Source organism: Lithobates pipiens, unplaced genomic scaffold, assembly GCF_037356315.1.
Source record: "Lithobates pipiens isolate NorthernLeopardFrog02 unplaced genomic scaffold, aLitPip1_a1.2 Scaffold_16, whole genome shotgun sequence".
Lineage (NCBI taxonomy): Eukaryota > Metazoa > Chordata > Amphibia > Anura > Ranidae > Lithobates > Lithobates pipiens.
In genome coordinates this window covers 150,265,381-150,286,989 of record NW_027507748.1, presented here as the reverse complement: position 1 = coordinate 150,286,989, position 21,609 = coordinate 150,265,381, and the positions used below count along the sequence as shown (strand labels likewise).

Below are 21,609 nucleotides of genomic sequence, written 5' to 3'. Positions count from 1 at the left end.
TAGGGTGGAGTCCCAAGACTTCTTTAAAAGAGAGTCCATCCTCTTATCTATTGGCTTGGATAAGACCCCCATGTCCTCAAAAGCTAAATCCGTATGTCGGGAAACTTGTGAGAAGGCCGCATCTAATTTTGGGGATTTGTTCCATACTGCTGATTCATCAACCGAGAATGGAAACCGCCTTTTTAAGGCTTTAGAAAAAAATCGCTCTCTTTCTGGATCCTACCATTCTTAATTGCCTCTATTAAGGTATAAGGGTTTATTTTCTGCTTGTATACCTAGCGTGGTATAAATGGCTCCCAGAAGCTGATCTACCTCATCTAATATGAGCTTGTATCGGGAGGTTTTCCTGGAATCACCTTCCACTGCCTCCCCTTCCGATTCCTGGCAGCCAGACGCTGCGCTATCAGGCTCATCCTCTGCCTCCTCCCTAGGGGCTACTGAAGGACCTGCACTGGTGGAGGGAAGCTCTTGCGTCTTTGGTAGAGACAGTTGCACTGGTGGAGAAGCAGTCTGCTGTTGTGGGATCTGAAAACCTTCAAAAAAGGTTTTAAAAGATCCAAAGGTACTGGATAGTTCTTTAACAGATGCAGCTAGATCATTGCTTTGCTCAGTGGAAGGTTCTTTCACTAATTTATTAATACATTCCTTGCATAAAGCTTTCACCCAGGAATCTTTAAGAGCGTTTTTACAAGAAGAGCACCTCCTCTTTGAATTATGGGAGGGCTTGGTTTTGTCTGATTTCTGAAATGAAAAAAAAACCCACAATTAAAACTGCAACCTCCTACCCATGCAGGTGAACAATATAAATCATGTGGGTTAAATCTCACCAGGGACTCCATGACCCACCCTCTGACACCGGAGGGACCTTACCGGCCCCCCCTTTTTCTTTCACCCTTTTGCCCATGTACCCTTGATGGGGGAGGGTGGGGGGGCGGGTATCCAGCTGTCTTAGGCAGGGGGATGAGATCCACCCCAGGTTCCCCTTACCTTTCCATGGCTGGAGCCGGTCTCTGCTGGAGCAGTGTCCTTGGCCTCTGCATCCGACATTTTGGTGTCACCACCGGAGCCCCCACTGTCACTACATCATTCACGGCTCCTCTCCAGCCCTTGCCTGGCGCCAATTCAGGTTTCGCGGCCAGAAACCGGAAGCTGCGATCGCGGAAGTACACGCCCCCTTCGCCGACGTGGCGTCACCCGCCACTGGTGCCGCCGTTCAAATACAAAGCGATGCTGAAGGGCTGAGATGGCCGGCGTGTACCTCCCTGCACCGCCCTCTGCGCTTGAACCGGCGCCCCCCCAACCTCTAACTGCACTCAGCGATGTGGGGGCGGCAAAAGAAGGTCAGTCTGCTTGCCTCTGGGTTTCCTAGATGTCTCCCCTCTGGAGGAAACAAAACTGAGAAGCAGCAGGGGAGGAGGAAATTTATTAAGCTGACACAGGTGTTACCTAAAGAGGGGAGGAGCCAAGGTCACTCAGGTGGCTGTCCTGAAAGACGATTGGGGGGAAAAGACGCATTACTTTTTACATTTTGCTACAATAAATAACCCCCAAAAATATATTAAAAAAACAATTTTCTTTTCCTCAGTTTAGGCCGATATGTATTCATCTACATATTTTTGGTTAAAAAAAAGAAAAAAAAAATAGCAATAATCGATTGATTGGTTTGTGCAAAATTTATAGCGTTTACAAAATAGGGGATAGTTTTATGGCATTTTTATTAATATATATATATATTTTTTTTTACTAGTAATGGTGGCGATCATCGATTTTTATTGTGACTGCGACATTATGACGGACACATCAGACATTTTTGACACATTTTTGGGAGCATTGTCATTTATACAGCAATCAGTGCTATACAAATGCACTGATTCCTGTGTAAATGACACTGGCAGTAAAGGGGTTAACCAGGGGATGGCAGTGTAGGGGTTAAGTGTGTTCTAGGGGCGTGTTACTAACTGTGGGGGGCTGGGCTGTGTGTTCGTGAACACTGATCTCTGCTTCAATCACTGTTGCTAGGCAGAAAGGGGAGATGCCGTTTACATCGGCGACTGGACTCACGGGGGTCATGACCGGCATGCACGCACGCCGCCTACGGCACGCACGCAATGGCAGGACGGCAATTTCAAGTGGACGTACCTATATGCCAATTTGCCTGCCCATGCCATTCTGCCAACGTACATCTTCGTGCGCCGGTCGGGAAGTGGTTAACAGAGTGAATGGGCATAAAAGGATGCTTCTTGCCTTTCCCAGTCTTCAGCTCAAAGGCAACTTATGATATTCTTTTTAAATACAATTTTTTCAAATAGGTGTGCAGTTACCATAAAATCTTCTGTAAAAGTGTCTCTCTCTCTCTCGTGACTGGCTCACGATTGCTATATCTGACAGAGCCACTGTCAAATACAGCACTTTAATAGAACCAGTGGCCAACGAAGGTTCTGCAATTAAATACTGTATCTAGAAACAAATCCACAGCATGAAACATTGGGCTGTGTAGAGTTTATATACACTTGGCAGGTAGGAGAGGTTAAAACATAACTACACTGAAGATTAATAAATTAACCACTTCAATACCGGGCCATAGTCAAATGACGGCCACAGATGGGATCTCCCATCCTGGATGGGCATCATATGACATCCTCAGTATTTCGTCGCTCCTGCAGGCCCCCGGGGGCCCGCAGCGCGGCGATCGTGGATGAGGTGTGTCCCTCGGACACAGCCCATCCCCGATCTGTGGGATTTCCATCCCCATCCACCCCCCGATACACGTGACCGGCCGTGTCCAATCACAGCCGGTCACATGTACTGTGCACATTCATAGAGCTCGTGCACACGCCTAGGGCGCATGCAGAGCAGCAATAGGGGATGCGGCTTGTCATCCTGACACAGCCCAACCTCAATTGCGGTAAAGGGCCAATGAAATTGGCTCTTTATGACGTGACCAGCTGTGTCCAATCACAGCCGGTCACAGAATGTAAACAAACCGCGGTAACGAGATGTTACAGGGGTCTCCTCCTCACACACTGATCGTGTGTGAGGAGGAGATTGCGGTAACATCTCGTTACCACCTAGTGTACACACCTATCACACTGATTACTACCCCCCCCCCCCCCCCCAATAAAGAGGACCCGTCACCAGCCATCAAGGTACCTGTCATCACCAGTCACAGCCCATCTGAGTACCCGAGTACCTGTCCCAGCCCATCTGAGTACCTGTCCCAGTCCATCTGAGTACCCGATTACCTGTCATCAGCCCATTGGAGTAACAGAGTACCTGTCACCAGCTTGTCGGAGTAACCGAGCACCTGTCACCAGCCCGTCGGAGTAACCGAGCACCTGTCACCAGCCCGTCGGAGTAACCGAGCACCTGTCACCAGCCCGTCGGAGTAACCGAGCACCTGTCACCAGCCCGTCGGAGTAACCGAGCACCTGTCACCAGCCCGTCGGAGTAACCGAGCACCTGTCACCAGCCCGTCGGAGTAACCGAGCACCTGTCACCAGCCCGTCGGAGTAACAGAGCACCTGTCACCAGCCTGTCAGAGTACCCGAGTACCTATTTACAGACCATGCCTCATAGAATACACGTTGAGGTGTTTGTTTTCCAAAATGGGGTCATTTTGGGGGTAATTTCATTGTCCTGGTGCTCCAGGACCTTCAAAAGTGTGATAGGTAGGAACGAAATGAGATGTGCAATTTATGCTCCTAGAACGCCTGAAGGCGTACTTCCATATTGGACCTCTGTATATGGCCAGGCTGTGTAAAAGTCTCACACACGTGGTATCACAATACTCAGGAGGAGTAGCAGAATGTGTTTTGGGGTGTATTTTTTGCTATATACATGCTATGTGTTAGAAATATCTTATAAATGGACAACTTTGTATTAAAAGCAAAAAAAAAAAAAAAAAAAAATTTTCATAATTTCTTTCCACGTATTCTGAAGACTTGTAAAAAAATTAACTGTTCAAAAGACTCATAATGCTTCATAGAATATACTTTGGGGTGTTTGTTTTCCAAAATGGGGTCATTTTGTGGGTAATTCCATTGTTCTGGTGCTCCAGGGCCTTCACAAATGTAATAGGTCGTTAGGAAATTAGAGGTGTCATTTATGCGTCTAGAACGCCTGACGGCACTCCCTGCATGTTGGGCCATTGTATGTGGCCAGGCGGTGTAAAAGTCACACACATGTGGTATCGCCATACTCAGGATGAGTAGAAGAATGTATTTTGGGGTGTAATTTTTACTACATACATGCTTTGAGTTAGAAATATCTTATAAACTGACCACTTTGTGTAAAAAAATAAAATGTTTTCATTTTCTTTCCACATTTTCCGAAGACTTGTGGAAAAAAAATTAACAGTTCAAAAGACTCATTATGCCTCATAGAATATACGTTGGGGTGTTTGCTTTCCAAAATGGGGTCATTTTGTGGGTAATTCTACTGTCCTGGTGCTCCAGGGCCTTCACAAATGTAATAGGTCGTTAGGAAATTAGAGGTGTCATTTATGCTTCTAGAACCCCTGACGGTGCTCCCTGCATGTTGGACCTCTCTGTGTGGCCAGCCTGTGTAAAAGTCCCACACATGTGGTATCGCCATACTCTGGAAGAGTTGCAGAATGTATTTTGGGGTGTAATTAGAAGTATACATATGCTGTGTATGATAAATAACTTGTTATGACAATTTTGTGAAAAAAAAAAAAAACATTCAAGAATGGTGGGAAAAAAATACAACTTCAAAAAACTCAACATGCCTCTTACTATATACCTTGGACTGTCTACTTTTCAAAAAGGGGTCATTTGGGAGGGTATTTGTACTTTCCTGACATTTCAGAGCCTCAAGAAATGAGATAGGCTGTCAGTGCATCAGGTAAGATCAGATGTGATCAATTTTCAATGATTTGCACCATAGCTTGTAGACTCTATAACTTTCAAAGAGACTAAATATCCACTAATTTGGGTTATTTTTACCAAAGAGATGTAGCAGTATAAATTTTGGCCCAAATTTATGAACAAAAAATGACTTATTTGCAAAATTTTATCATAGAAACTAAAGTGTTTTTTTCCCAAAATTTTAGCTCTTTTTTCACTTATGTCGTAAAAAATAAAAAACCCAGTGGTAATTAAATACCACCAAAAGAAAGCTCTATTTGTAGGAAAAAAAATTATAAAAATGTTGTTTGGGTACAGTGTTGCATGACTGAGTAATTGGCAAAGTGTGAGAGCGCTGAAAGCTAAAAACTGGTCTGGGAAGGAAGGGTGTATAAATGCCCTGTATTGAAGTGGTTACAACTAAAAAGGAAATCAGCTTTAAAACTTACAAATTTATATATATAAAAAATATATATATATATATATACCTTGACAGTCTCTTTAATTCACCATTAATTTCAGAGTTAAACGGCTTCAACCTCTGAGCTCCTAAAAGAAATGTACGAGCCTTTTCATACTCTTTCAACTCAAGACATGCCTGACATAGGAAGGTAAAAAAACAAGTTAACAATTGTATATATGCATAATACTTAACATACACATGTAGTTAAAATATAATACGGCAAGCACCCAAAAGTGATGGGCAGAACAAAGATGGTGATGGGACTGGATGATTTTTATCCTAAATAATTACTAAAATACATTTACATTATAATATTGAGGTTTACCCAGTTTCGCAAAAAAAACAGATCTCCATAAGGGAATTTTAAAATAATAATAATGCACTTCCGAAAACAGCATCCAAGAGATTTCTCCCTTCTAATGCCGCGTACACACAATCGGAAATCCGGGCAGCAAAAGACCGATGAGAGCTTTTCATTGGAAAATTCGACTGTGTGTAGGCTTCATTGGACTTTTGCTGGCGGAATTTCGGCCAGCAAAAGATTGAGAGCAACGGAAAACGTTTTTTATCGGAAATTCCGATAGTCTGTAGCAATTCCGCACAAAATTCCTACGCATGCTCGAAAACAATTTGACGCAATGCACGGAAGCATTGAACTTCATTTTCTCGGCTTGTGTTGTACGTCACCGCGTCCTTGACAGTCGGAAATTGGTGTGACCGTGTGTAAGCAACACAAGCTTGAGCAGAATTACGTCTTTTCCGACGAGAATTCCGATCGTGCGTATGCGGCATAAGACTACTTTCACACTGGGGCGTTGGCGGTAAAGAGCCACAGCGCTTTATCATTGTTTTTGCAGAGGTTTTCGGACGCTAGAGGGGAGCTTTTAACCCTTGCTAGAGGCCGAAAAAGGGTTAAAACTGTCCGCACAACGGCCCATTGACAGTGGTTCGGCGGCGCTGCGCACTGATTTCAACATTTTTTACCATCCTGCCAGCGCACCGCTCATGTGTGAAAGCCCGAGGGCTTTCACATTGGAGTGAGAGAGGAGAGGCTCTCTTTCAATGCGCTATGCAGGTGCTTTTTAAAAAAAAAAAAAAATCTGTTTATTATGTTTTCTTTACAATACAAACAAGAACACAAAAAGTGTAAAAACTTGACCTTGGGTGGGCAACATACCCCCCGGAATTTAGCACAATAAGGAGGGAAAAAAGTGGGACTTTAAAATGAAGCGGCTGAAGTGTGAGGGTCAGAAATTACATTTCTTTTACATGCTCACTTAACGCTCATGTACATACTTTGTTTTAGATACGCCTATTCTCCATATACCAGCACTGTTAGCACATGGAATTTATCTTCATACCCAGGCACCTGTTCACTATATCCGCCGCCCAAATATGCCGCCTCAGCTCCCGGGGGGGCGATCTGCGCCTCCGACGCACCACGGACCAGTTGCTGTTTGCTGTGTTCGCTGCCGGGGATGGTAGATATGCTTAGTCAATCTCTTTTGAAAGCACTCTATGTACTGTACCTATTCCCCTCTATACAGAGTGTGGTTTACCATATCTATATATTTTACAGGTATCTGTCGCATCTGCTCCTGATGAGTGGAGAATACATCCACGAAACGCGTAGAGATACATTTGATGCTACAGTGATAATTACTACGGCCCGACGTTACTTTTAATTTTTAATATTAATTCAGTACATTTATGTTTACATTATGTGATTACAAACACAGGTACCGGATATGTCGCCCTGAGGCATTTTTAGGCTATGCTGTTGCTCCACATACTATTTACTGTTCATATATGTTTTTTGACTTTATGTGTCTTTACATACACCTTGATGTCTTCATATAACACATTTTGTGCCCAACAATGGCACATGTATGTATGTATATATATGAATTTACTTTGTATCATATATTATGGATTCAATTAAATTACCTTTTTCTGACCCTCACACTTCAGCCGCTTCATTTTAAAGTCCCACTTTTTTCCCTCCTTATTGTGCTAAATACCGGGATGGAGGCGCTAACCCGTGCCTCATTTAAAGTCCCAAACTGCTGTGCCTACTATTACAGGGATGGGAGCGGCTGGAGATTTGGATTAGTAGTGCTCCCCTGCTATCCATGTGTTAGGGTCATTCTTTAGATCTCCATATGCCCTACAGGGATATGTACATCGGGTACAGCCAAGAACGGACTTGGTTTATTGGTGTATGTTGACAACAAGTCTATTAAGTATTTTATATGACATCTCCGGTACAATTCCTATGGTTATACATGAATACTCATGTCCTTTTGAATTATGCATGTCTATGTCTCTGGTGGTGATCTGCATTTGGCTGCTGGTAGCGTTGGTGGCGTTGGCGGCCCCTTTTCCTCACCTATGGGAGCTGCGATGCACATTGTGGGCTCCTCCCCCTCCTCCCTGCACATATAATTTTTATGTCCGGGAGGTTCGGGTGGTTGTCCCTCTGTGCATCGGCGCCACGGTTTGCGCATTTTTTTTTTTTTTTTTCCGCGTCATCGCGCCGACGCCGCAGGTACCACCTACGTGACCCTGACGGGGGTGTTTGGGCGGCGCCAATTGCTGGGCGGCTCCACCTGCTCTAGTGTTGGCGCCCCTCCCCCCCCCCCCCCCTCGGTTCACACACGTGGTGCTGGCGGCTTGTATTTGGGCTTTCCCAGGTGAGGATGGCTGTTGACACAGCCGGTCTCCTCCTGTGGTTCCTGCACACCAGTTGATTTCTTACTGGGTGATGCTGGGTTTACAGCTATCGGGTAGGTGTAATTTGGTTCTGGATTCACTTTGGTTGTTTTTTTTTTTGTTTGCCCACCTTTGTTATATCATTTTTTATCACCTATACACTCACTTGTTTTACATCTTTACCCTTTCACCGCACTCACCTAGCACTCCCTCTGCTTTGGCTCATTTCACATCCCACACCCTCACCACACTGTTCATCCTTTTCATACCCCTGCAGGCACATCACAACCAACATATATGTCTACACTTCATCTTCTAGTCTTCACTCGCATTGTTCTAACACTCTTCATACATTTTATTTTTATACACTCTCATTCCCATACACTATTTCTCATTATCACGGAATTCTTTGTATATTTATTTTTTCACCTCACACACTTACAATCTCTTTTATTTCATTACATTTCTTTTACATGCTCACTTAACGCTCATGTACATACTTTGTTTTAGATACGCCTATTCTCCATATACCAGCACTGTTAGCACATGGAATTTATCTTCATACCCAGGCACCTGTTCACTATATCCGCCGCCCAAATATGCCGCCTCAGCTCCCGGGGGGGGGGGCGATCTGCGCCTCCGACGCACCACGGACCAGTTGCTGTTTGCTGTGTTCGCTGCCGGGGATGGTAGATATGCTTAGTCAATCTCTTTTGAAAGCACTCTATGTACTGTACCTATTCCCCTCTATACAGAGTGTGGTTTACCATATCTATATATTTTACAGGTATCTGTCGCATCTGCTCCTGATGAGTGGAGAATACATCCACGAAACGCGTAGAGCTACATTTGATGCTACAGTGATAATTACTACGGCCCGACGTTACTTTTAATTTTTAATATTAATTCAGTACATTTATGTTTACATTATGTGATTACAAACACAGGTACCGGATATGTCGCCCTGAGGCATTTTTAGGCTATGCTGTTGCTCCACATACTATTTACTGTTCATATATGTTTTTTGACTTTATGTGTCTTTACATACACCTTGATGTCTTCATATAACACATTTTGTGCCCAACAATGGCACATGTATGTATGTATATATATGAATTTACTTTGTATCATATATTATGGATTCAATTAAATTACCTTTTTCTGACCCTCACACTTCAGCTGCTTCATTTTAAAGTCCCACTTTTTTCCCTCCTTATTGTGCTAAATACCGGGATGGAGGCGCTAACCCGTGCCTCATTTAAAGTCCCAAACTGCTGTGCATACCCCCCGGTATTGACACGCAGGGACAAATAACCATTAAGAACTAACATAGTTCAACTAACCCCTTACCCTCCCTCCCTTTTCCCGACCAATTGCCACATCTTATTCTCCGTGTTAGCATGCACCATCCAACCTTTAACTGTAATGCAATGTCCTCCATGTATATAATTTTGTCCCTTCGTCCATATTCCAATTTATTTAGAGTCTCTCAGAAGGGGATATACTTGAACTGTAAAGCACCAAACTTTTTTATATAATGTTAAACATGTTTGATCTCATGTCTGCCATTTCAAATCAACCCATCATTTCTGAAGAGTCAATCCATGGCTGCCATACCATTTTAACTAGTTCCCGACTGCCGGCCATCAAATGACGGCCAGGCGGCACACCTATTTTAGCAGGAAGGCGTCATATGACGTCCTCCCATTTAACCACTTCAATACAGGGCACTTTCGCCCCCTTCCTTCCCAGCCCAATTTTCATCGCTCTAGCGCTTTCAGTGACAATTGCGCGGTCATGCTACACTGTACCCAAATGAAATTTTTATCATTTTGTTCGCACAAATAGAGCTTTATTTTGGTGTTATTTATTCACGACTTCGTTTTTTATTTTTTGCAATATAAGCGCAAAAAAGCGAAAATTTGGAAAAAAAACAATATTTTCTTTTTTCTATTTTAAAAGAAATCCAATAAAATCAAATTTTGTCATAAATTTAAGCCAAAATGTATTCTGCTACATGTTTTTGGTAAAAAAAAATTCCGTTAAGTGTATAATTGGTTTGTGTGATCGCGGACATGTACGCAAATGATCATGTACATATGTGTGCAGGTGATCACGTACAGATGTGTGCAGATAATCATTGGGACATGTGATTTTAGTGGGACATATGTGGGGGACATGTTTTTATTATTAGGGACATGTGTTTTTATTATTTGGGGACATGTATGTTTTGGGGACATGTGTGTTTTGGGGACATGTGTTGGGAAATTGTGTTTAGTGTAAACACACAACACACCACACAGTATAGACTGGTGATCAGTGCGTAAAAAGCTGTAAAAAACAGCTCATACTCACTGATCATCAGCCGGCTGCAGCGATCTGCTCTCCTCAGCGATGACTTCTGTGTGAGGAGAGGAGGAGCCGATTGCCTAGCAACCGGCTGTTTGTTTACATCACATGTCAAATCACGGCCGTCATGTGATCAGGAGGGACAACCACAGAGCCCTCCTGCCGATCTGAGATGCGCCGTGTCCGGGTGACACGAGCACATCGGGATCGCGCTGCTGCGTGGGCACGCGCACGCGCCATCCCGCTCCTTCTGAAGGACGTTCCTGAACGTCCTATCAGAAGTAGACGGCTCCCACCCGGCTGTATATGTGCATTGGCCGGGTGGGAAGTGGTTAAACAGGGAATGCGCGCGATCGTGTGCATCCCTGTTTCTTCGGTGGCGGCATGTCATGGAGACGCCGCTCGCCATCGAAGGGGGTGAACAGCCATTGGGTATGGCTGTTTACCATGTGACCGGCCATGACTTCATCATGGTAGATCACAGATGGTCACACCCCCACTGTGCACGGCGTGTGCGCACGTCGGTGGCGGCGTGTTCCCGGGAACACTGCTAGTCACAGACGCTGGTAAACAGCCATTGGCCAGCTTTTTACCCACGTGATCACTAAAATGTAAACAAACCACGGTAACGAGATGTTACCGGGTTCTCCTCCTCACACACCGAACGTGTGAACATCTCATTACTGCTTACAGTGTACACCAATCACACTGATTCCCCTACCAATAAAGAGGACCTGTCACCACCCCTCATAGTACATGTCACTCACAGTCCATCAGAGTACGTGTCACAGTCCATCAGAGTACCTGAGTACCCGTCACAGTCCATCAAAGTACCCGAGTACCTCTCACGGCCCATCAGAGTACCCGAGTACCTGTTACGGCCCATCAGAGTACCCGAGTACCTGTCACGGCCCATCAGAGTACCCGAGTACCTGTCACGGCCCATCAGAGTACCCGAGTACCTGTCACGGCCCATCAGAGTACCCGAGTACCTGTCACGGCCCATCAGAGTACCCGAGTACCTGTCACGGCCCATCAGAGTACCCGAGTACCTGTCACGGCCCATCAGAGTACCCGAGTACCTGTCACGGCCCATCAGAGTACCCGAGTACCTGTCACGGCCCATCAGAGTACCCGAGTACCTGTCACGGCCCATCAGAGTACCCGAGTACCTGTCACGGCCCATCAGAGTACCCGAGTACCTGTCACGGCCCATCAGAGTACCCGAGTACCTGTCACGGCCCATCAGAGTACCCGAGTACCTGTCACGGCCCATCACAGTACCCGAGTACCTGTCACGGCCCATCACAGTACCCGAGTACCTGTCACTACCCATCACAGTACCCGAGAACCTGTCACAGCCCATCACAGTACCTGAGTACCTGTCACAGCCCATCAGAGTACCCGAGAACCTGTCACAGCCCATCAGAGTACCTGTCCCAGTCCATCTGAGTATCAGAGTACCTGTCACAGTTTATCTGAGTACCTGAGTGAGTACCTGTCACAGTTCATCTGAGTACCTATCACAGTCCATATGAGTACCTGAGTACCTATCACCGCCCTTCAGATTACCCAAATACCTGTCACCAGGCCATCAGAGTACCCAAGTACCTGTCACCAGGCCATCAGACTACCTATTTGCAGCCCATGCCTCATAGAATATATACATTGGGGTGTTTGCTTTCTAAAATGGGGTCATTTTGTGGGTAATTGCACTGTCCTGGTGCTCCAGGACCTTCAAAAGTGTGATAGGTAGGAATGAAATGAGATGTCATTTATGCTCCTAGAACGCCTGAAGGTACTACTTCAATGTTCAGCCTCTTTATGTGACCAGGCTGTGTAAGTCCTACACATGTGGTATCGCCATACTCGGGAGTAGCAGAATGTGTTTTGGGGTGTCATTTTTGCTATATACATGCTATGTGTTAGAAATAACAAATAAAAAACTTCTGGAAAAAAATTAACCATTCAAAAGACTCATTATGCCTCACAGATTATACGTTGGGGTGTTTGCTTTCCAAAATGGGGTGGAAATTCCGCTGTCCTGGTACTCCAGGGCCTTCAAAAGTGTAATAGGTGGTTGAGAAATGAGATACGTCATTTTTGCTCGTAGAACATCTGAAGGTACAACTTCAATGTTGGTACTCTGAATGTGGCCAGGCTGTGTAAAAGTCACACATGTGGTATCGCCATACTCAGGAAGAGTAGCAGAATGAAGTTTGGGGTGTAATTTGTTGTATGCATATGCTGTGTGTGAGAAATAACCCGATAGTATGACAAATTTAGTAAAAAAATAAGAATAAAAAAGAAAAATCTTAATTTTGCAAAGAATTGTTGGAAAAAATTACAACTTAAAAAAAAAAAACTCACCATGCTACTTAATACCTTGGAATGACTACTTTCTAAAAAGGGGTCATTTGGGGGGTATTTGTACTTTCCTAACTTGTTAGTGTCTCAAGAAATGATACACCTGATGTACTGAAGGCCTGACCAGAGGTGATCAATTTTCAGTGATTGGCACCATAGTTTGTAGACTCTATAACTTTCACAAAGACCAAATAATATATACTAATGTGGGTTATTTTTACCAAAGATATGTAGCAGTATGACAGAAACAAAGAAAAAAGGCATTTTATTCTTTTTTTTTTTTTTACAAAATTTAGGTTTTATCTTATTTACAGCACAAAAATAAAAAAAACCACTAGTGATTAAATACCACTAAAAGAAAGCTCCATTTATGTGGAAAAAGGACACAAGTTTCATATGGGTACAGTGTTGCATGATTGAGTAATTGTCAAACTGTGAGAGCGCTGAAAGCTGAAAATTGGTCTGGTCAGGAAGGGGGTGCAAGTGCACTGTATTGAGGTGGTTAAACTTTTTTTTCCACAACCTCTGGCTCTGTAAGTGGCTCTATATAGAGGAAGCATTGAGTTAATTAATTTCTTCCAAAACAGCAGGGTGGGTGCATTAGATTTCTTCCACTTCAATAGGATCGCCTTTCTGCCATAAAATAACCTTATGTTTAGATAAGTGCGGTGTTCCAGTGACGGAACCACCTCTTCTACCAGTCCTACGAGGCAGATCCTAGGAGTCACAGGAACCGGAATACTCAGTACTCCCGACAAACATCTCGTTACCTCTATCCAAAATTTTTGAATTTGTGGGCATTTCCAGAAAATGTGTTCTGCGTCTGCTGGGGAATAAATACATGCACCTCCAGCATTGATTGCTCGTGGATGGGGATATTCGGGATAGTCTGGCTGGGGGTGAGAGAGATGCGGTGTAAGAATTTAAACTGAATTAAATGGTCCCTGGCAGAGACCAGATGTTTAAATGGGTGGTCCCACATATCCTCCAGTCCTTCCCCTGAATGTCCGGAATTTCCCTCTCCCACCGCTCTCTACATATAGAAATCCCTTGTGGTGTTTTTTTAAATAAAAGTTTGTAAACTGTTGATAAAGGTTTTGTTAGATCCTCCTCCTTTAAGAGTGTCTTTAGTGTTGAGGGAAGAAATTTCACTTTTTGGTCCCTGAACTACCAATTCGGGGAGACTGTGGTGACCATATAAATGAGCCTATAATTCAATTCAGTGCGTTATAGAAGGCTTTGGGGATCCATGTGGGAGAGTGATGTAGAAAATACAAAATAACTGATAAAAATTTCATCTTAACCACTACAATACAGGGCACTTTCGCCCCTTTCCTTCCCAGCCCAATTTTCAGCTTTCATCGCTCTAGCGCTTTCAGTGACAATTGCGCGGTCATGCTACACTGTACCCAAATGAAATTGTTATCATTTTGTTCGCACAAATAGAGCTTTATTTTGGTGTTATTTATTCACGACTCTGTTTTTTATTTTTTGCGATATAAGCGCAAAAAAAGCGGAAATTTGAAAAAAAAGCAATATTTTCTTTTTTCTATTTTAAAAGAAATCCAATAAAATCAAATTTTGTCATAATTTAAGCCAAAATGTATTCTGCTACATGTTTTTGGTAAAAAAATTTTGTTAAGTGTATAATAATTGGTTTGTGTGATCACGGACATATGTACGCAAATGATCATGTACATATGTGTGCAGGTGATCACGTACATATGTGTGCAGATAATCATTGGGACATGTGATTTTAGTGGGACATATGTGGGGGACATGTTTTTATTATTAGGGACATGTGTTTTTATTATTTGGGGACATGTATGTTTTGGGGACATGTGTGTTTACACTTGGGGACATGTGTGGGGACTGTGTTTACACTGTGTTGTGTGTTGTGTGTTGACACTAGACTGATAATCAGTGAGTAAAAAGCTGTAAAAAACAGCTCATACTCACTGATCATCAGCCGGCTGCAGCGTTCTGCTCTCCTCTCCTCAGCGATGACTTCCGTGTGAGGAGAGGAGAGCCGATTGCCTAGCAACCGACTGTTTGTTTACATCACATGACGGCCGTGATTGGACACGGCTGTCATGTGATCAGGAGGGCCAATCACAGAGCCCTCCTGCCGATCTGAGATGTGCCGTGTCCAGGTGACACGAGCACATCGGGATCGCGCCGCTGCGCGCGCGCGATCCCGCTACTTCTGAAGGACGTTCCTAATCAGGCTAACCCTACCCATTAGAGAGAGAGGCAGTTTTTTGTTTCAATCTAGTCACCAGTGGGAGAAGGTTTAGTGTCATATAGTCATGAATATTTGCAGTTATTTTGACTCCCAAATAGGTGATAGAAGAGACCCATCGCAGTGGCAGAGTATCGTCTTTTTGTGCCTGAGCCATGTGACCCAGTGGTAGGATGGATGACTTGCTCCAGTTTACACACAAGCCTGAAAAGGTGGCAAACTTGTCCATAATTCGAAGGGCAGCCTTGAGAGATGGCCCCGGATCCCTAAGGAACAGTAGCAAGTCGTCTCCATAGAGTGCTACACATTACCTAATCGTTCCCACCTGTATCCCTCCTACAGTCTCAGACCTTCTAAGTGCCCTAGCTATAGGCTCCATCATGAGAGCAAAGATAAAGGGGGAAAGCGGACACCCTTGTCTGGTACCCCTACCAATTGAAAACATTTTGGAGACTGCTATGCCTAACCTGATTGCCATCCGGGGTTTACTGCATAGCATCGTGATCCACTGTCTAAACCCAGGGCCAAAACCCATTGCCTCCAACACCTTATGCATATACTTCCAGTCTACAGAGTCAAAGGCTTTTTCAATGTCAATAGAGACAAAAACCTTAGCCGGAGACTCAGGGGTGTCTAATTGGATGTGTGTGAATAACCTCCTTAGATTCGTGTCTGTTGACATACCAGGCATGAATCCTATTTGGTCAAGGTCTATTACCGTTGAAAGAACCCTAGCCACCCTCGATGCCAGCACTTTGGTTAAGATTTTTAAATGCATATTAAGTAGTGCAATAGGTCGATATGATGAGCAATCCAGTGGGTCCTTGCCCAGTTTAAGGAGGAGTACCATATAGGCTTCCATCATTCATGCTCCCAACAGTATGCAAATAATTTGTTTAACCTGGCGGCGATTTGGGACATAAAAGATCTGTACAAGTCTGTAGGGTACCCATCCGGGCCCGGCGCCTTGTGAGGAGGAAAGGTGAGGACGGCTGCCTCAATTTCTAATAAGGAAATAGGTTCCTCTAGAGAAGTAGTATCTGCTTCTGATAATTTTGGCATAGAAAGGTTGTGCAACTCCTCGTACTGGGGAATGGGTGAGTATAGTGAGGAAAATAAAATTAACAAATTCCTCTAAAATCTCTACTGGATCAGTAACTAGGGATATTCCCCCCATCTCTCACCACAGGGATATTTACTGGTGTCTTTTAGTCAGCGGCTAAATTAGCCAATAGCTTTCAATTTTTAGCTAATTCCACGCAAAACCATCTCTGCCCCCTGCCTGACGTCTGTGTGAGATAGGTTGGTAAAGTGTAAAGCAACCAAGCATCTAGTTTCTGGTAAGGACACAGATCGCTTCCGACGTAGAGTCTGCATAATTTTTAGCATCCTCACGCTCTTTGGCCAGAAGAGTTTTGCCCTTTTCACATTGGTCTTTTTTTGCTGCTTTTATTGCAGAGATACATTCTCCTCTCGCCACTATCTTAAAAGCTTCCCACTCTACAAGAGAGTCAGTTGAGAGAGGGTCAGTAAGTGTCTATGGATTTTTGTACCTGAGTATTTACCTGATCTTCCAATAGCCAAACCAGTGACAGTTCCATACCCCCCCCCCCCCCACCCCCCACCGGGAAGGTAAGAGCGAGTGTAAGCAGGTTGTGATCCAAGATCCCACCTGACAAATATTCTGAGTCACATATTTCAGCAGAGCAGCAGTGCCAAACGCCAGATCGATTCTAGCTGAAGATTTGTGAGTAGAAGAGAGGTGAGACTAAGATGTGGCGTCTGGATGCCTCCACACTTCAGTCATACCCACCATATTGGCCCAGGAGAAGAGGTCCACCGAGGCCGGTCTAGCAGCATTGGGGGGAGTCTAGCACCGGGTCTAAAATAGTGTTCAAAGTCACCCATGACCAGTATTGGTAGATGCAGATAAGGAGCCAAAGTTACCATTAAGTCATACAACAGGTTCACTTGGAAAGGGGGAGGTAGATAAATGTTAACCAACCAAAACTTATTGTTAGATACTTCTAATAGGACTACCACATATCGTCCTCCTGAGTCTGTAATCACCTGGTGGATTGTGCAAGTAATCAATTTAATTATTAGGATAGAGACCCCTCGGGCATATGTTTAGTATGTAGAGTGGATCGCCCTTTGTACCTAGTGTTTACGTATAGATAAAATTTTGCAAACATTGTCTCATTGGTGAGTTCCTTGGTCTTCATGGCAGTGTTTGGTTAGTGTTGCCTCTTAGTGTTGCCTCTTGCTTAGGTGTTGTAGCCTCTGGGGCCTTTCAAAAAAGTTGTGTATATGTAATGACAGATCATGTGACACTGGGATTGCACACGGGTGGACATCAGTTCACTAATTATGTGACTTCTGAAGGTAATTGGCTGCACCAGAACTTTTTATGGGCTTCATAAGAAAGGGGGTGAATACATATGCACATGACAAGCATCAGTTTTTTATTTCTGAAAAATAGTGATGTATATATTTTTTTAAATTTTACTTCAACAACTTAGAGACTATTGTGTTCTGATCCATCACATATGGTTAGGAATTAAAAAAAAAAACATTGAACTAAAGGCTGTAATGTAACAAAATAGGTAAAAAACAAGGGGTGAATACTTTTGCAAGGCACTCTATACAAGGATTTACATTCCCGTTAAGACCAACATAATTCTTTTAAAGATGTAATGCACCTAAAATTCATGCCAATGCAATGCATACGAATGCATGTTATAGTAGGAATGACCCCCCCCCCCCCAATTGGATGTGACTGGTTTCATTCTCCAAAGCTATGACTCGAATACAACAAATTTACAAGCTATAATTACCTGTCCACATCGAAACAGAGCTTTAACATTCTTGTTGTCTATGGCCAGAGCCTTCTCACCCCACTCTAGACTGCTGCTGGGACGTTCTAACCTCAAGTATGTGAGTGCCAAATTCAAATTCACAGGTAGACGAGCTGCTTCAAGCTGTCTTCTTTCCTCCTCTGACTTTCCACAACGTGATAGACAAGAGGATGCCTACATGTGTAAAGAAATAAATATTTAAAGGATTTAAACTCATGTTTATAAATTAGCACCAACACAAAATCAGAGAAAGCACTTATCAGAGCGCTTTCATTTTTCACTCCTTACATGACAGTTAAAAAAAATATATATATATTATTTTAGGATTCATGTAAATTTATCTGCCATTTAGACAAGAAGCAGGGATGAAGAGATTCCCTTATAGTTACATAAACGAAAAAATCCTGGTGGAGGTTCTAAACATTCCTCATTCCACTACAAAATGTTTGTTTTTCTTGTCCATTGAGGGACACAGTAAGTCTTTCACCTTAAACTGTCCCCTGCAAAAAAGTAGGCCTACCTAGAAGGAGAACCCCTCATTTTACCCACATGCCTCAAGTTTTTTGTAAGTGTCCTAGAAGGATGGACTTCTCTCCAGCCCTGATGTGTGGCGGACTAACCTATTTTTGCTAGCATCTTTTCCAAGAATTTTCTTCTTCATTCAAAGTCCGTGTTTTCTGATGACTCACTTTCTGAGGGAGGCAAACACTAGGAGCTAACTTACATACACAGCAGGCCCCTCAATGCCTTTAAAATAGCCTGTTTCTGCTAGTTTGTGCCACACAACGAAGTGAACTCTGTGGGATCGAACACTGAATGGATCGTCAAACAAGCTTCTTCTATACAGCATTGAGGAAGTACCTTTCACTGCTGTTCCCATTTGCAAAGAGCCTCGGAGTACTTCATTCTGTTCCTGGTGCCCATCTACAGCAACGTTGGTCAGTTCCATCATCTGACTATGCTTTCATTTCTTCAGGTATTGACAGTTCTAGTCATGCAAGACTATATCTGAAATCACCCAAATTATCTAATGACCCTGAAAGCAGAGACCACAACCACGCCACGCCTTCTCCCATGGATTAAGTATCCAAATTACTCATGGCCTTGGCAGCTTCTGATCCATCAACCTATGAGACTGTCTGATTCCGAGTCGCTCCAGTCTTTGATGAACTTGCCCCTGACAAATCACAGAAGAGACACCACATAGCTTCTAATTAAAGAAACCATTATGCTCCTATCCATGCAGTGCACACCACTCTAGGGGCTCAACCTTTTACGTCTACCAGTATTGTTACCAGTCTTGGATCCATTACAGGCCCCAAAGGTCACAGAGATTCCCACTGCACCCGCTCTTCCAACGCTTTCTCTATGAGGATATACAGCCTGACAAACTGTATGCTTCCCTCAAGCGCCTATTAGCCTTGTATCAGTTTGAGAAGGCTTTTGTACAAAATAAATAGGATTTTTTTTAGTCATACTTACCTGTAAAATCCTTTTCTTTGAATACATCCCGGGACAGAGTTATTCTATTACCCTAATGGGTTATACGCCATCTCTAGGGGATTGGACACTGGTAAACAATTTTAGACCGGAAGTCCACCCCCATATAACCCTTCCCATACAGCAAGTACTTCAGATTTGTAGCAAGTACTGAATCCTCAAAAGAGGGCCGGAACTTCTGTGTCCCGTGATGTATTCAAAGAAAAGGATTTTACAGGAAAGTATGACAAAAAAAATCCAATTTTCTTTATCATACATCACAGGACAGAGTTAGGCTATTATTCATTACCTGCTGGGATGTCCTAGAGCAATAGCCTTTAGGGGAAGGAGACACCCTGTCAAACAAAATGACCAGTTACACTTACCGGTAACGGCTTTTCTAGGAAATCTTCCAGGACGGCAGGCCTGAGAGATGACTGGTCCACCTGACAGGAAACACAATCAACAACAAGTTTAAAAGTTCCCACCCCTCCCTCAGACCCTCAGTTATGGTAAAGAAAAGCCCACACCGGTGTCAGAGGGAACATTCTGTGAGGAATGAATATACCACACCAATAAAACAAGGGTAGGGAAGTAGGCCTGCCGTCCTGGAAGATTTCCTAGAAAAGCCGTTACCGGTAAGTGTAACTGGTCATTTTCTCCAATCATCTTCCAGGACGGCACACCTGAGACGATAAGCAAGAAGTTCAGGCCTACCTTTAGGGCAGGACAACCGCTTGTAGGACCTTCCTGCCAAATGACACATCCTGAGGGGACAACAGCTCCACTCTGTAGTGCCTCAGAAATGTCCTATGGCTCGTCCATGTTGCTGCTCTGCAGATCTGGTCGATTGAGGCACCTGCCCTTTCTGCCCAGGAGGTCACCAGGAACCTGGTTGAATGCGCCTTAAGGCGGGCTGGCACTGGTTTACCTGCCTGCCTATAAGCAATAGATATGGTTTGTCTGACCCATCTAGCCATCGTTGCCTTAGAGGCTTGTAGACCCTTTCTCTTCCCTGAGAAGGTGATCAATAAGTGACTGGACCTCCTAAAGTCTCTCACCCTTTCTAAATAGACTAGGAGACAGCGCCTGACATCTAAGAAATGGAACCTTTCCTCTTCCTTATTCTTGGGATTCTGGCAAAAGGACGGGAGAATAATCTCCTGTGAAATAACGAAGCCACTTTTGGCAAATAAAGGGGATCCTGAGTGAGGATTACCCTATCCTCTAGGATACGCAAAAACGGCTCTTTAATTGAAAGGGCCTGTATATCACCCACCCTTCTGGCCGTAGTGATAGCCAGAAGGAAGGCCAACTTAAATGATAAAAGTCTAACAGAAATTTGAGTCACCGGCTCAAAAGGCCCCTTTGTTAGGGCATCTAATACCAGGGACAGGTCCCATGGAGGGCAACTGACCGACCTGACTGGGACTACCCTTTCCCTGGCCAACAAAAATCTTTTTATCAGTGGTTCTTGTCCTAGCTCCCTGTCAAAAAACACGGACAGGGCTGCCACCTGGACTTTGAGGGTGCTGACTGTCAAACCCTGGTCCACCCCCTCTTGAAGAAAGTCTAGGATGGTATGTATCATCTGGAGAGCCCCCCTCCTTAGACTGCATACATTTTTCTGGTGACGCCTTTCCTACTGAGGAGAAGTGTGTCTATCACTCTCTCCGAACAGCCCCTGTCACTGAGTATTTCCCTCTCAATAGCCATGCTGTCAGAGAGAGACGTCCCGGTTCGGGGTGAAAGACTGGACCCTGACTGAGCAGACCTCGCTGCACCGGCAGATGCAGCGGGGGAGCTACCGAGAGACTCTGAATGGTGGGAAACCAAACCCTCTTGGGCCACCAGGGTGCTATCAGCACCAAGTCTGTCCTTGAGTAGGTTAACTTCTGTAGAACTCTGGGAAGGAGTACCAGTGGGGGAAAGGCATAAGCCAGCCTGAAATCCCACCCCTGTACAAGAGCGTCTATCCCTTCTGCTTCTTGATCCTTGTAAAGGGAGAAAAACCTGCGGACCTTCGCATTCCTCCGGGAAGCGAACAAATCTATTTCTGGCTTGCCAAAATGTCTGCACACCAGGAAGAAGATTCCTTTGCTCAATCCCCATTCTCCCTGAAGGATGGGCTGTCTGCTTAGGAAATCTGCCTGCAGATTGAGTGAGCCTTTTATATGAATCGCCGACAGTGAAAGGACCTTCCTTTCTGCTTCCCCAAGGATCTGTTGTGCTAACTCCCTCAGTTTGCCCGACCTTGTCCCTCCTTGGTGGTTT

General features: G+C 44.2%; 1 protein-coding gene across 3 annotated transcripts in view; it reads right to left on the bottom strand.

Moving 5' to 3' along the window:
* The window catches only part of FKBP6 (FKBP prolyl isomerase family member 6 (inactive)), a 271,222-nt gene that overhangs the window by 50,484 nt on the left and 199,129 nt on the right, over positions 1-21,609 (bottom strand). For 2 of the 3 annotated variants that reach the window (XM_077480611.1, XM_077480612.1), the window contains exons 6-7: positions 17,836-18,030; positions 5,354-5,463 (exon numbers count right to left, since the gene is read on the bottom strand). In XM_077480611.1, the coding sequence (XP_077336737.1) occupies positions 5,354-5,463; positions 17,836-18,030 (305 nt within the window). The remainder of the gene's footprint in view (positions 1-5,353; positions 5,464-17,835; positions 18,031-21,609) is intronic. The other variant, XM_077480614.1, reaches the window with a different exon arrangement.